Below are 14,777 nucleotides of genomic sequence, written 5' to 3'. Positions count from 1 at the left end.
GTCGGCTTTGTTATGACGGATTTGGCAGTGTTAATTGCAGAGGGTGGCTGGATGCCCATCCTGCCGCCACCCCGAACACCCCAGGATGGAAGTAGTGTTCCCCAGCTGTCTGCGTCTAGTGTTAAGTCATGAAATAGTGCGAACATATTCAAAATGTCTGTGAGTCGTGAAACTGAGGCGGAAATTGGAGACCAGCCCGGTATTCACCTAGCAGGATGTGGAAAACCGCCTAAAAACCACAGCCAGGCTGGGCGGCATACGGACCATCGTCGTTAATCCGCCAGGCGAATTCGATCCGGGGCCGGCGCGCCTACCCGAGTCCAGGAAGCAGCGCATTAGCGCTCTCGGCTACCCTGGTGGGTATTTATCAGTTTCATACGACTCTCATTAATTCTCAACTTGCACCTTTGCCGCGCTCGCTTACAGTCCCTCCGTTTTTGAAAGATCTCCGCGTTGAATCTCTCGTTCCGCAACACTCATTCGTTGTATACGCATGTGCACTGATTTTAATTTTCATCCTCATGCTAACAGAGAGGACGAGATTGTTTATTTTAAAAGAAAAAGCACTGCAGGATATTTGTATTCTTTTATTTCATTTTTGTCTATACATTCTTCTGTACAAGTGCCCTAAATCATTTTCCCTGTTAAATTCGCACGAAGTAATGGCCGCTATCGACAGGGGATCTCAAGTTGATTCCGTATTTCTAGATCTCCGGAAAGCTTTTGACACCGTTCCTCACAAGCGACTTCTAATCAAGCTGCGGGCCTATGGGGTATCGTCTCAGTTATGCAAATGGATTCGTGATTTCCTGTCAGGAAGGTCGCAGTTCGTAGCAATAGACGGCAAATCATCGAGTAACACTGAAGTGATATCAGGTGTTCCCCAGGGAAGCGTCCTGGGACCTCTGCTGTTCCTGATCTATATAAATGACCTGAGTGACAATCTGGGCAGTTCTCTTAGGTTGTTCGCAAATGATGCTGTAGTTTACCGTCTAGTAAGGTCATCCGAAGACCAGTATCAGTTGCAAAGCGATTTAGAAAAGATTGCTGTATGGTGTGGCAGGTGGAAGTTGACGCTAAATAACGAAAAGTGTGAGGTGATCCACATGAGTTCCTAAAGAAATCCGTTGGAATTCGATTACTCGATAAATAGTACAATTCTCAAGTCTTTCAATTCAACTAAGTACCTGGGTGTTAAAATTACGAACAACTTCAGTTGGAAAGACCACGTAGATAATATTGCGGGGAAGGCTAGCCAAGGGTTGCGTTTCATTGGCAGGACACTTAGAACATGCAAAAAGTCCACTAAAGAGACAGCTTACACTACACTCGTTCGTCCTCTGTTAGAATATTTCTGCGCGGTGTGGGATCCTTACCAGGTGGGATTGACGGAGGACATCGGAAGGGTGCAAAAAAGGGCAGCTCGTTTTGTATTATCATGTAATAGGGGAGAGAGTGTGGCAGATATGATACGCGAGTTGGGATGGAAGTCATTAAAGCAAAGACGTTTTTCGTCGCGGCGAGATCTATTTACGAAATTTCAGTCACCAACTCTCTCTCCCGAATGCGAAAATATTTTGTTGAGCCCAACCTACATAGGTAGGAATGATCATCAAAATAAAATAAGAGAAATCAGAGCTCGAACAGAAAGGTTTAGGTGTTCGTTTTCCCGCGCGCTGTTCGGGAGTGGAATGGTAGAGAGATAGTATGATTGTGGTTCGATGAACCCTCTGCCAAGCACTTAAATGTGAATTGCCGAGTAATCATGTAGATGTAGATGTAGATGTAGATTCTCAGTTAAAATTTATCTGTGCTGGGGACAAATAGTACAATGTCATTAGCAAAACGATGATTGTTCCACTGAGATTTTACAAATGATTTTGATATCTTTCGCGCTGAAATTCATAGGTTTGCCGCAGCGTTTCCCGAGCTTTCCTACCCCTTCTGCATTTACAGTTGACGCCAGATTGATGAGCCAGTTACTAACGTCCTTGTCCAGTTCGTTGTCATTTCCGTAACGTTTTCCATCCATAGAATCATTCATATTGGAAAAAAGATGGTAATCCCTTGGGGCCATGTCAAGGCTATAGTGTAGATGTTCAAAAATATCGCACTTTAAGTGCCGATGCAAACTCTCTGTCAACGCAGCAGAATGCGGGCAGGCGTTATCGTGAAGAAGCACAATGGACGACAATCCGCGCCGTTTGTTTCGCAGGCGCAGATGGATTTGACAGCTGGGCGCTATCTTTTGATAAGGCATAAAGTCGATCAACATGACTCCTTTTAGATTCAAAAACACTACGGCCAAAGTAATTTTGGTGTTCGGAATTTGTCTGGATTTGTCTGGTTTTGTTGAAGATGGTGAACAATGCTGTGACATTGACTGGTGCCTTGTTTCTGGACTTTTATGCGCAACGAAGATCTCATCACCACTAACAACGTAGCCCAAAAGCTCCACACCGTCTCTGTCATAACGATGAAAATAAATCAGTGCAACTCCTATTAACTGATTTTTGTGTTCATCTGGCAAAAATCAAAGAACTCACTTGGCGGACACTTTTCTATACCCCAGATCATCACTAACAATTTGATAAGGAGATCCGTAAAATATCAGGAAACGTAAGCTCAGTCCACAATAGTCCTTATAGACTGTACCCTCAGTGCTTGATTTGTGTTCGGCCGTCACAACTCGAGGTGTGCCTGGTCCTAGTGATGTATGTTTGTTGACCGCCATTAAACATGTTTCACTATTTTAGTACTGAAGCTTCGTTTATCTGTCTGTAAATATCGGTAGGACAGACTTCTTTGCCTTCGTAGACAAACATCACAAATCACGAGATCGTTGTTTTTCTCATGCAATATGAAATCGCTCATATACGCTGTGAACGCTAGTTCCTGCCAGCTGTTAGGCAACGATTAGATAGGTCTACGATACGACGGCGATTGGTTTCAACAAAAGTGCACAGTTCGTCAATTCCAAAAAAAAAAAAAAAAAAAAAAAAAAAAATGGTTAAAATGGCTCTGAGCACTATGGGACTTAACATCTTAAGTCATCAGTCCCCTAGAACTTAGAACTAATTAAACCTAACTAACCTAAGGACATCACACACATCCATGCCCGAGGCAGGATTCGAACCTGCGACCGTAGCAGTCCCGCGGTTCCAGACTCCAGCACCAGAACAGCCACCACGGCCGGCTAAAATCCAAAGGTTCTCCAATTTTAGAATGACCTCGGTAATGGAATGACCTAGTGCAGCAACCTTCAAACGGTTTCTTATATAGGAATCTTTTTTTAAGTCGTGAGTCATCTCACTGGTTTGATGTGGACGACGACGAATTCCTTTCTGCTGCTAATCTCCTTATCTGAGCAGCTCCTGCATCCTGCGTCCAAATTTATTTGTTGGATGTATTCCAATCACTGTCTTCCCACACAGTTTCCACCCTGTACAGCTCCCTCTACTACCAGCGATATTATCCTCAGATGTCTCGACACATGTTCTATTATGATCCTCCCACTCTTCTTGTCACTGTTTCCGAGGTGTTCGTTTCTTCGTCAGTTCTGCGGAACATCTCATCCCTTACCTTATTAGTCCATCTAATTTTCATAAATCACATCTCAAACGCTTCTTGTCCCTTCTGTTCCGGTTTTCCCACAGTCCCCGATTCAGGTGGATGCCAAGATGTACTCCCAACGCACTTTCTCAGAAATTTCTTCCTCAGATTAAAATCTGTTTGATAGCAGTAGACTTATTTTCCTTGTTCAGCTGTGAACGGCTACCATTTATGTCCTGCCATAGTCAATCGTGTCTTATTATGCTCCCAAGGAAGCAGAACTTAATTTCTTCTACTTTGTGATTACGAATTTTGTTGTTGAGTTTACCGTTAATCTCATTTATCGCACTTCTGTACTTATTAGATTGTTAACTAGTTGAACAAATCCTGCATTTCTTCCCACTTTTCGGTAAGGATACGTCATCACCGAATCTTACATTTTTTTCTTTTTTTTTTCTTTATTGAATTACGATTAACCCCCAGAGGGGGGGGGGGGGGGTTATAACTGTAACATGGCGAAAAGTTGCGCAAATGAAAATACAAAAACAAAGGGTTAGTGATGCTGATTAAAACACATAGTAATTATACAGCAACAATTAAAAAACACGGCAACAGTCTGGTTTCTGTTTGCAAGATTTAAAAAACACACCTAGCGACAGTATGGTGTCTGTTCCCAACACTTAAAAATGGTTATGTACAACACTGAATTCTCACTTAAACACTGGACTACAAACACAAAGGCAGATGTGGGGGGGGGGGGGGCGGCACACAGATGAGGGGGGAAAAGGGGGAAGAGGAGAGCAAAAACAAAAATGGGAGAAGCAGGTGGACAGAGGGGACACGTAAAAGAGGGGGGGAGCAGGTCACCCACAAGAAGGAGTGGGGAAGGCAGAGGAAGGGAAAGCAAAAGAACTCAGGGGAGAGAATGGAGTCAAAGAGAAGGTAGGTGGGGAAGAAACAGGAGAGAAGAGGGGAGAGGAAGCCTGGGAAATGGACAGAGGTAGGGAGGGGGAAGTGAGGATCAGACAAGAGAGAGAGAGAAGGCTCCATGCAGAAGCCACCTTGGGAAAGGAGATGTAGGATGTAGAGGTGTTATGCACAGTGACATAGGAAAGGTGGTCGGAGAGGAAGGAGGCAATCAGACGGACATGGTTGATAGTAGGGGAATAGATCTGGAGTTTAAACAGGAGACCAGTATGACATGTTCTGTCATAGGCCTTTTCGAGGTCCAGGGAGACAAAAATGGCGAAGCGACAGAAGTTAATCTAGAGGGAGAGGAGATGGGTGAGGTGTAGGAGTTGGCCGTCGGCAGAGAAGGAAGTTCGAAAGCTACACTGGGTGTCGGGGAGGAGGTGGTGTTGGTGGAGGTGCTGATGGATGTGCCTCGTAAGGATGGATTCCAAGAGCTTGCTGAACACTGTGAGACATATAGGGCGACAGGAAGGAGGCAGCAGATGGAGGCTTGTTAGGTTTGGGCAACATCAGAATACAGGAGGTCTCGGTTAAAGCAAGTCTTGCGTTACCGAGGGCGGCAAGGACTACAAGGAAGGAGGGATGGCAGTGTTTGAGATGGTGGTAGTTAATGCGGTCGTGGCCAGGGTGGTGTTGCATTTAGTGCAGAGTGTGAGGCTGATGTCGTATGAAGTGATGGGAGCGTTAAATTCTGATGGTGGTGTGTGGCCCAAGTACTGGAGGCTAGGAGCAAGAGGAGTAGTGGAGGTATTCACACGTTAGATGACGTTGGGGAAGAGGGAATAATCAAAGTGGAGGGGCAAAGTGGTTGGCCTTACTGAGGATGTCAGGAAATGCTCAAATGTGTGAGAAATCTTAGGGAACTTAACTGCTAAGGTCATCAGTCTCTAAGCTTACATTCTGTTGTTGTTGTTGTGGTCTTCAGTCCTGAGACTGGTTTGATGCAGCTCTCCATTCTACTCTATCCCGAGCAAGCTTCTTCATCTCCCAGTACCTACTGCAACCTAAATCCTTCTGTATCTGTTTAGTGTATTCATCTCTTGGTCTCCCTCTACCATTTTTACACTCCACTCTGCCCTCCGATACTAAATTGGTGATCCCTTGATGCCTCACAACATGTCCTACCAACCGATCCCTTCTTCTACTCAAGTTGTGCCACTAACGTCTCTTCTCCCCGATCCTATTCAATACCTCCTCATTAGTTATGTGACCTACCCATCTAATCTTCAGCATTCTTCTGTAGCACCACATTTCGAAAGCTTCTATTCTCTTCTTGTCCAAACTAGTCATCGTCCATCTTTCACTTCCATACACGGCTACACTCCATATAAATACTTTCAGAAATGGTTTCCTGACACTTAAATTTATACTCGATGTTAACAAATTTCTCTTCTTCAGAAACGCTTTCCTTACCATTGCCAGTCTACATTTTATATCCTCTCTACTCCGACCATCATCAGTTATTTTTCTCCCCAAATAGCAAAACTCGTTTACTACCTTAAGTGTTTTGTTTCCTAATCTAATACCCTCGGCATCACCTGACTTAATTCGACTACATTCCATTCACCTCGTTTTGTTTTTGTTGATGTTCATCTTATATCCTTCTTTCAAGACAGTATTCCGTTCAACTGCTCTTCCAAGTCCTTTGCTGTCTCTAACAGAATTACAATGTCGTCGGCGAACCTCAAAGTTTTTATTTCTTCTCCATGGATTTTAAAACCTACTCCGAATTCACTGCTTGCTCAATATACAGATTGAATAACATCGAGGAGAGGCTACCACCCTGTCTCACTCCCTTCCCAACTACTGCTTCCCTTTCATGTCCCTCGACTCTTATAACTGCCATCTGCTTTCTGTACAAATTGTAAATAGACATTCGCTTCCTGTATTTTACCCCAGCCACCTTCAGAATTAGAAAGAGAGTATTCCAGTCAACATTGTCAAAAGCATTCTCTAAGTCTACAAATGCTAGAAACGTAGGTATGCCTTTCCTTAATCTAGCTTCTAAGATAAGTCGTAGGGTCAGAATTGTCTCATGTGTTCGAATATTTCTACGGAATCCAAACTGATCTTCCCCGAGGTCGGCTTCTACCAGTTTTTCCATTCGTCTGTAAAGAATTCGTGTCAGTATTTTGCAGCCGTGGCTTATTAAACTGATTGTTCTGTAAATTTCACATCTGTCAGCACCTCCTTTCTTTGGGATTGGAATTATTATATTCTTCTTGACGTCTGAGGACATTCCGCCTGTCTCACACATCTTACTCAGCAGATGGTAGAGTTTTATCAGGACTGGCTCTCCCAAGGCTGTCAGTAGTTCTAATGGAATGTTGTCTTACACACTACTTAACCGAAATTAGCATAAGGACAAACACACACACCCATGCCCGAGGGAGGACTCGAACCTCCGCCGCGACCAGCCGCACAGTCTATGACTGCAGCGCCCAAGACCACTCGGCTAAGCCCGCGCGGCTCTCAGGAAATGGATGGTCATCGAGGAGGAGAGGGTACTGCAGGGTAGAGCGCTTCCCAGTAAGGCGGTGGAAAGCAGGCCAATCAATACCTGGAAGAGTTTATTGGGAGTGTGACGTTGAGTTGTGTGGATGTCTGTTGCCAGGCTCGACATTTCTTCGCAGTAGTTGCGGATGTGTCTTTGTAATTGCCGGTGGTGGGTTAGTGTGTCATGGTCACGAGTGCGGAGGAAGGATCGGTAGAGGCTACGGGATTCACGACGGAGAAGGATAGCCTGTGGGGGCAGGGCTTCGTGGTGAGGGTGGATGGCTTTGGCAGGGATATGGATGGCTACGGCGTCAGTCAAGGTCTCATGGAGGAAGGTAGTGGTCTGGGAGACGTCGTCGGGAGATTGGAGGGTAGGGCTGTGGCGTCCTGGTAGGCATCCCAGTTAGCGCGGGAATAATCGTGGACTAGTTAAGGAGGAATGTCAGAGCAAGGAACGGAGCGGGGAACAAATCTTGTCACAGTTATCCTTTGACTCTGAAATTCAGTCCCACTCATGAACCTTTCCCACACTTCCATCGTTGCTCCTCTGATGTATACGTTCAATATCATTGACGAAAGAGTATGTCCCCATCTTAACACTCCTTTTAATATGGGCACTACATTCTTGGTCTTCCATTCTCATTGTTCGTACTTCGTTCTCTTACATATTACACACGTCAGCTCACATTAAGGTGATCACCGGCTATGTTCGACGTCAAAGTGCAATAACCGTCAACAAATGGCAGGAGGCGGCACCCAAAACAAAGAAGCTTGCAAACTGTTCATGTGCCACCATGGTTTAAAATATATCGTGCATGGCATTATGCCGTTATCCAAAACTGGCCCCGAGGTTAACTGTGTTGCGCCACGGGCTATGGATGACTGGGATGAATGTCTCCGGAGATCTGTATGGGTTAACAGACATGCAACTGTTGAGCTACTGATCGCCCAGTGAACCAAGGGGCTAAAACGGTGTCTCTTCAACGACCGTTCGGAGAACGTTGCTGCGTTTGGGCCTCTACAGTGTGCGCCAGGTTGACGCATCCATGCTAACTGCTGTTCATCAGCTATGAAGGCTGGAATTTGCATGCTAGTACCGCAACTAGACGTCCACTGAGAGGCGAAAGGTGGCCTTATCAGATGAATTACGTTTTATGACTCGTCGGCGAGGAATGTCTGAAAGCATACACCCTGCAACAATCGTCGGATGCGACGAGGCCGGTGGAGGCAGCGGTATGATCAGCAGATTGTTCTTGTGGCACTCTGTCGGCGATCTTCTCATTCGGGAAGGCATAATGGGTCGACACAAATACGCATCTATCCTTGAGGACCGTGTCCATTGCTACATGCAGTTCGTTTTCTCTCGGCGCGATGGTATCTACCATCAGAGCAATGCAGCGAATCACAACTCGCAGTGTACGTGTGTGGTTCGTAGAGCACGAGAATGAATTGGTCGTACTACTCTTGCCCGAATTCCAGCTCTGCCGAGAATCTGTGGGACCACCTCGATCGGGCTGTTCGCGCCATTGATCCTCAACCGACAAACCTAGCGCAGCTGGCGACGGAACTGGAGTCGTCATGGCTCCACGTCCCTGTCGGTACATTCCACAGCCTCACTGACTCTCTTTCTACACTCTCGCTGCAAAAGTTGGTTATTCAGGTTTTTGACATGTGGCCTCATTAATATGACAGAACAGTGAATTTCACGCTACTTTCCCTATGGCTTATGCTAATTTTTCTCAGATTTTCGAAGACATTGGATCATTTAATTTTGGATTTCTGTTTTCTGTGCCGACAGATCCTATGAATGGGCCTTGGTTTGTCCTAATTCGTGCCCCCAGTCCAGCCCGGTAGCTGAGTGGTCAGCGTGACAGACTGTCAAGCCTAAGGGCCCGGGTTCGATTCCCGGCTGGGTCGGAAATTTTCTCCGCTCTGGGACTGGGTGTTGTGTTGTCGTAATCATCATCATTTCATCCCCATCGACGCGCAGGTCGCCGAAGTGGCGTCAAATCGAAAGACCTGCACCAGGCGAACGGTCTACCCGACGGGAGGCCCTAGCCACACGACATTTCCATTTCCATTTCTTGCCCCCAGTATTAAGCCCCCTGGTGTCTTTACCATTCAAGCAGCCAAAGTTATCGTCATCTAACAGATTCACAATTTATGAAGGTAGTATCTGTTCCCGAGAGAACAGATACCATTTGTGACCGTGCAGCTTCTCTAGCATGAACTGATAAAGAAACCGACACCCTAGCTGCAAACAGGCGTTGATATACATCATTGGGGACGTGTTGAAAATGTGTGCCCCGACCGGGACTCGAACCCGGGATCTCCTGCTTACACGGCAGACACTCTACCGAACTGAGCCACCGAGGGCACAGAGGCTACACCGCCTGCAGCGACTTAGCCCTTTCACGCTCCGCGTGAGACCCACACTTCCAACACGTCCACACCACTACATTATTGACGTATGAAGCTTGATGTTTGAAGCTTGGGTGTCGATTTAATTATCACTTCATTCTAGAGAAGCTGCACGGTCACCAGTGGTATCTGTTCTCTCGGGAACAGATACTACCTTCGAATGCCAGAGACCTTCGATAAGTTCCAAGAGATTTCCACAGGAAGTATTTTACCTTTTAGAGACTGTATTGCGAACAGAAAGCTGCGCTCGCGCCCTGGGAGTGTGCCGCGGAGTACTCACAGGAACTGCGGCGCGGACCCGTGGTGCGAGGGGTAGACGACGATGCTGGGCCCCGCGGCGTCGCGGTCGAGCGCCTTCCTGCGCCTCCGGATGAGCAGCACGGTGGCCACCAGCGACAGCACCACCAACACGCTGGCCGCCGCCGCCGCCACCGGCACCGCCACCTCGCCTGCGCACAGTACCGGACACAACTTACGTACACACACACACTGTCCGCGCTGCACACTCAGCTGCAGGGGCTGTTTACATCGCGCTGCAAGCAGGCGACTCGGTAAGAAAAATGGTTCAGATGGATCTGAGCCATAAACAGGCCATGGCCCATGGAACATTGGCCGGTATGAGGTGGAGCGTACACCATTAACTTAAGTAGTGGTTTTGATTTTGTACATATGTACTGTTTATGTTTTCCTTTTCTTTTTCGTTTATAAATGTATAGCTATGGTGTTCTTTTAATCATTGACAAAGATCTTCTTACGCACTTGTGGGTTTTATTGTTGTTCTGAAGACGGTGTAGTTATCTACGCCGAAACCTAGGTTATCACTAGCTGCTTTTTTCGTAGTCGAGGCGGGTTTTTAGTGTTTTAATAAATTTTAAGTATTGTGGAACAAAGACACTGTGTAATTTATGGATATTGCATGGACGAGGGACTTCAGATGATGAATGTGAGAATAAGTACCACCACAGGTGTATTTTGAGTATGCCTTTATTCCATCACATGACTAGTTTTGGCGGCACATTTTTGCCATCCTCAGGCCCCACCACTGCCAAAAGAGTATTTGATTCCCTTGGCGCATTTACTGTGAGATCCTTGTTGCTAGCACACGTGGGCTAGCTTTCATCAGGGGTCTACAGTGTCCTGGGTCTTACAGTAAATGCGCCAAGGAAATCACTCATGACATTGGACACGTCACGGTGATGGAAGCTAGCCCGCATGTGCAACGAACAAGGATCTTAAAGTAAATGCGCCAGGGAAAGCACTCTTTTAGCTGTGGTGGAGCCTGAGGATAGCGGTAATGTGATGTTGAAACTATTCAGGTGATGTAACATTAGTAGGCGCTGTATCAAGCACCCTAATCACTGGAGAGGCCAAAGACACACCTGCAAACAACACGCCGCAACGTCCTCTCGACAGCACGTATTCAGCTCACTGCCGCTGACAGGAACGCCTCACTGACTCACTCTTCCACTTTGGCGTCAGTCAATTCATCACAGAGTAGGTTCAGTTAACATCACAGACTAAGACACTTTATAGGGACCAGATTAGTGACTATAGCAAGACTAAAGTTTGTAATAGCAAGATTACTAATATTATTCCACGTGTGTCTCTGTGTTCTAAAAAGAGGATACTGGCCACTTAGAACAACATCCTCTCTCTTGCTTCCTCGCAGTACAAGACTCTACAACAACAATAGTAATTCTTCTATGGAGTATAAGGAGTTATCAAGGAAAAAATTTTTGTTTGTTTTTAAATTTTACTTTGGTGTCTGCGAGACTTTTTATATCACTGGGTAATTTACGAAAAATTTTACAGTTACAGCATTGTGCACCTCTTATCGTGCTAGAAACAACTTTAGTATGCAATATTCAATGTCATTTTCCCTTCAGTTGTAATAATTATGAACATCATTGTTTCTTTCGGATTGCAGTGAACTATACACCAAACTTCACGAGTGAATAAATATATCGCGAAACAGTGAATACGCTGCTCCTTAAACAATGTTTATAAGATGATTGTGGGTCAGCACCAGATAATGTTCTAATAGCACGTTTACGAGCAATGAAGATTTTATTTCTTAAAGATGAGTTACCCCAATACATTAACCATGTGGCATTATTAAATGAAAATATGCAAAATATGTCTATTTACTGATTTGTCTCTCTTCTAGATGTGCAATGATTCTAAGTGAAAATGTGGCTAATGAGTTCGTTTCAGGTTCCAGTTTAAATTTTCATTAATATGAGCATCTAAGAATTTTTAAGTTTCCACTCCGTTTATAATTTCCTCACCAAGTCTTATGCTCATCATTGATGCAGCACACCTAGATGTACAGAACTGAAATTGATGTCGAGACCCACCGCAGAAAATCAATGACGTTCACAAGAAAACTGTTCATCCTTTTCTTCTATTTCTGTATGTGTGCATTGTATAAAAATTAAATCAAATCAACTTTTTACTAACAAATACACTAAGTGCACCTTTCACACTTTTCACACTTTATTGTCGACTTATATTCAGTCACTGTATCACTTTGACTACTCACACTTCACTGTTTATTTATATTCACTCACTGCACTACTTTTTGGTCCCTCCCTTCATCACTGATAAGAAACTGAAGTTCGAATCCACGACAGGTCCCGTTTTATATACCCCTATCAACGGGTAGCCCCATCAGTGTCGATTTCCAGAATATACCAAAAAGGCTTCGAATGGTCCACAATGTTTCAGAACATTCCACAACATTCGAGAGTGTACCAGAATGTTACACGATTATCCGGGGTGTTCCCGAACATTCTGGAATCTTCCCAAATATTCCAGACTATTCCTAAACATCCAAAACATCCTGGATCATTGTGGAACATTCCGGAACATTCTGGAATGTTGTGGAATGCTCCCGCATACTCTAGAATGTTCTGGAATATTCTCGAATACCCTCAAATGTTTTCAAATGTTCTCGAAATTTTAGAGGGTGCCTGTATTAGTGGCTCACGTGCGAACAGCACAACAAAAAAGAAAGGGGACAGTGACTTATATTTGTAAGCCAAAAGGAATTGCGTGAACCATGATATCGCAGAAACCTATTGCTCTACATAAAAGCGAAGCAAATGAACTTACATCGAATGATTGAAAACCCTAAATATTCTCACAGAAAGATAACGGAAAACGCTTTGTTTCTCAACGTCAATGTCCGCACTAATGGTGTCGATTACAGTTAATGTGGCCACTTCTCGGTAGGAAGCAGCACTATAGAAGGCATCAGACAAGCAGTGGAAAGTTTTGTCACCCTTCTTTACCCTATTCTTCTAAATTTCTTGTCAATCGTTAAACTTCCAGTTCTTGTTCAGGCACATATACTCTTGTTAAATCTCGGACGCTTTAATGTCAAATTTTGGAGCGTGTCCATTTGAAATTTTTTGTTTTTTTTTTTTTTTTGTTTTGTAATTAGCTTGAGGTGAACCTTATGTTTGCCGTTTCAAATACACGTGCGGCAATATAAATTACTGGGAGTCCACTGCTTTCAGTTTATATTTAATTATTTTTAGAGATAAGTACGTTATGAGTAAATTCGATCAGTTATCACACCCCCTTTAATGCTGTCTTACGTCTGTGTTTTATAATTTAATGGTGTCTCAGTTTCTTGATCAGTCTTGCACGTGAAGCTTCCTGATTAGCCAGTAGCGTCGTAACGGAAACTTACTCCGTTTGACATCAGTTGATATTTGTCAATGTATTGTTAACATGTATGTATTTGTCAAAGAAATTGGTCATTGTTGTAAAGTGTATTTAAAATTAATTTGTTTCACGAGTGGTGTTGAAGCCCTTTTTGCCCAGTCCTCCATCCAAAAGATAACCAAATGACAGGCCGCGTTTCCGTAAAGCCATTTCGCTACCTTTTACTCAGGAAAAAGTCTTATTTTCAAGCAAGAAAAATATCCTCATGGCCAATATGATGACATCTGGAGCATGTAGGTCTTTCAGGGACATTGCTACGGCCTACATGACGTGGCAACACAAAGAATCGCGCAACAACTCTGAACATAGGAGTGGCACTACGTCCTGGTTGTGGATACCGCGTCATAGCAGAAGCTACGTTGTCTGAGCAGCTATGGTGATGGTATGGGTGCACAACATTGACCACTCCGAGACCTTATCTGTCAAGAATATAACACCAGACCGCATGTTCCAAGTGCTGCCGTGAATTAAATTTACACAGAGGCTATCACGTTCTTAACATCTCTCATCCACTGAAAACATCCGAGCACGGGCTGCCAACAGATTGGCATGCCAGGCACTGCCATAGCTCCTTGACAGGGTAGATGAATTTACGTTCCCGTTTTTGTCATCCAATCTCAGTTCGACTCACTCCCTATCCAAATTAAATCCATTGTTCCTAGCAAGGTGACGGTTGTGTGTTCTAACATGCAAAGTTGGCAGAGGGTATTCGTGCGCTGCAGTTTAAAATAGCCCTTGCTCCGCTCCTTCAGCAAGATATCTGGAGCAAGTGTGAGCCGTTGTGCAGACACTTGACCGCCCCAGAGTGGTCAATGTGCAGCAGACGCTGCTGGCCCATGCCGGGGCAGACAAAGGCCACCAAGTAACGAGCGCTGCCCCCTCCACTCCCACCCCCACCCCTTCACTCACTCCCGTTTCCCGACCGCGGGGCTGCCGCCATTGTCTCTACGGCAGACGCTTTCCCTCCGTGTGCAAAATTTCTCGAGGGCCTCTTCAGCCCGAGAGCTGCGTGGCCCTTTTGTCTGCGGCGGAAAGAAGACGCCCATTTCCCCCAAGGCCACGTGTTCTGCCCTCGAACCGGACGTAAGCGATTTCGGTGTTACATTACCTCCCTTCCCCCCCCCCCCCCCTCCCTCCAGTGTGCACGGAATCTTTCGAGGTGGCCTTCCAAATTAATTGCTCACCTGTTACAGCATTTAGATCACCCTTGATGCAACTACTTTCCGCAAATGAGGCGTGACACAGGACACGCCGTCCTGTAAGTACAGGGTTACTATAAATGAGTGAAGCGATTTCACAGGTTTCCTGTAGCTATACCATTTGACATATTGCTCCAGAGCTTTCCATACACATAAAAAAATTCAAAATTTTTTTGACATATTACAAGTGGTTCATGCGTGTCCCTCTCCCCCTCCCCCTCTTGCCCTAGTGATTCTAAGGATATAAATTCAGTAAACAACTTCTTACCACGTTCGGTGCTGCACGTCCCTATTAATCTGTTTCAGAAGCACTGTCGGGACGCGGTCGGAGTTCTGGTAGGTATTTTGGCAGACCAGGAGTAAACTGTAAATCTTTCGCACAGGCCCTCACGAGAAGAAGTGCAG

General features: G+C 45.2%; 1 protein-coding gene and 1 non-coding gene across 2 annotated transcripts in view; both read right to left on the bottom strand.

Annotated features, from left to right (window-relative positions):
* Nucleotides 1-13,323, bottom strand: part of LOC126455786 (synaptotagmin-15-like) — a 139,770-nt gene extending 126,447 nt beyond the window's left edge. The window contains exons 1-2 of the mRNA XM_050091547.1: nucleotides 13,245-13,323; nucleotides 9,722-9,890 (exon numbers count right to left, since the gene is read on the bottom strand). Of these exons, the coding sequence (XP_049947504.1) occupies nucleotides 9,722-9,890; nucleotides 13,245-13,323 (248 nt within the window). The remainder of the gene's footprint in view (nucleotides 1-9,721; nucleotides 9,891-13,244) is intronic.
* On the bottom strand, nucleotides 9,323-9,397 carry Trnat-ugu (transfer RNA threonine (anticodon UGU)). The gene has a single exon. It is a non-coding gene; the product is annotated as a tRNA-Thr (tRNA).
* Nucleotides 13,324-14,777: the final 1,454 nt, after the last annotated feature.

Source organism: Schistocerca serialis, chromosome 2 (assembly GCF_023864345.2).
Source record: "Schistocerca serialis cubense isolate TAMUIC-IGC-003099 chromosome 2, iqSchSeri2.2, whole genome shotgun sequence".
In the NCBI taxonomy this organism is placed as follows: Eukaryota; Metazoa; Arthropoda; class Insecta; order Orthoptera; family Acrididae; genus Schistocerca; species Schistocerca serialis.
Note: the sequence above shows the minus strand (reverse complement) of the source record. Positions and strands in the feature narration are given on the sequence as shown.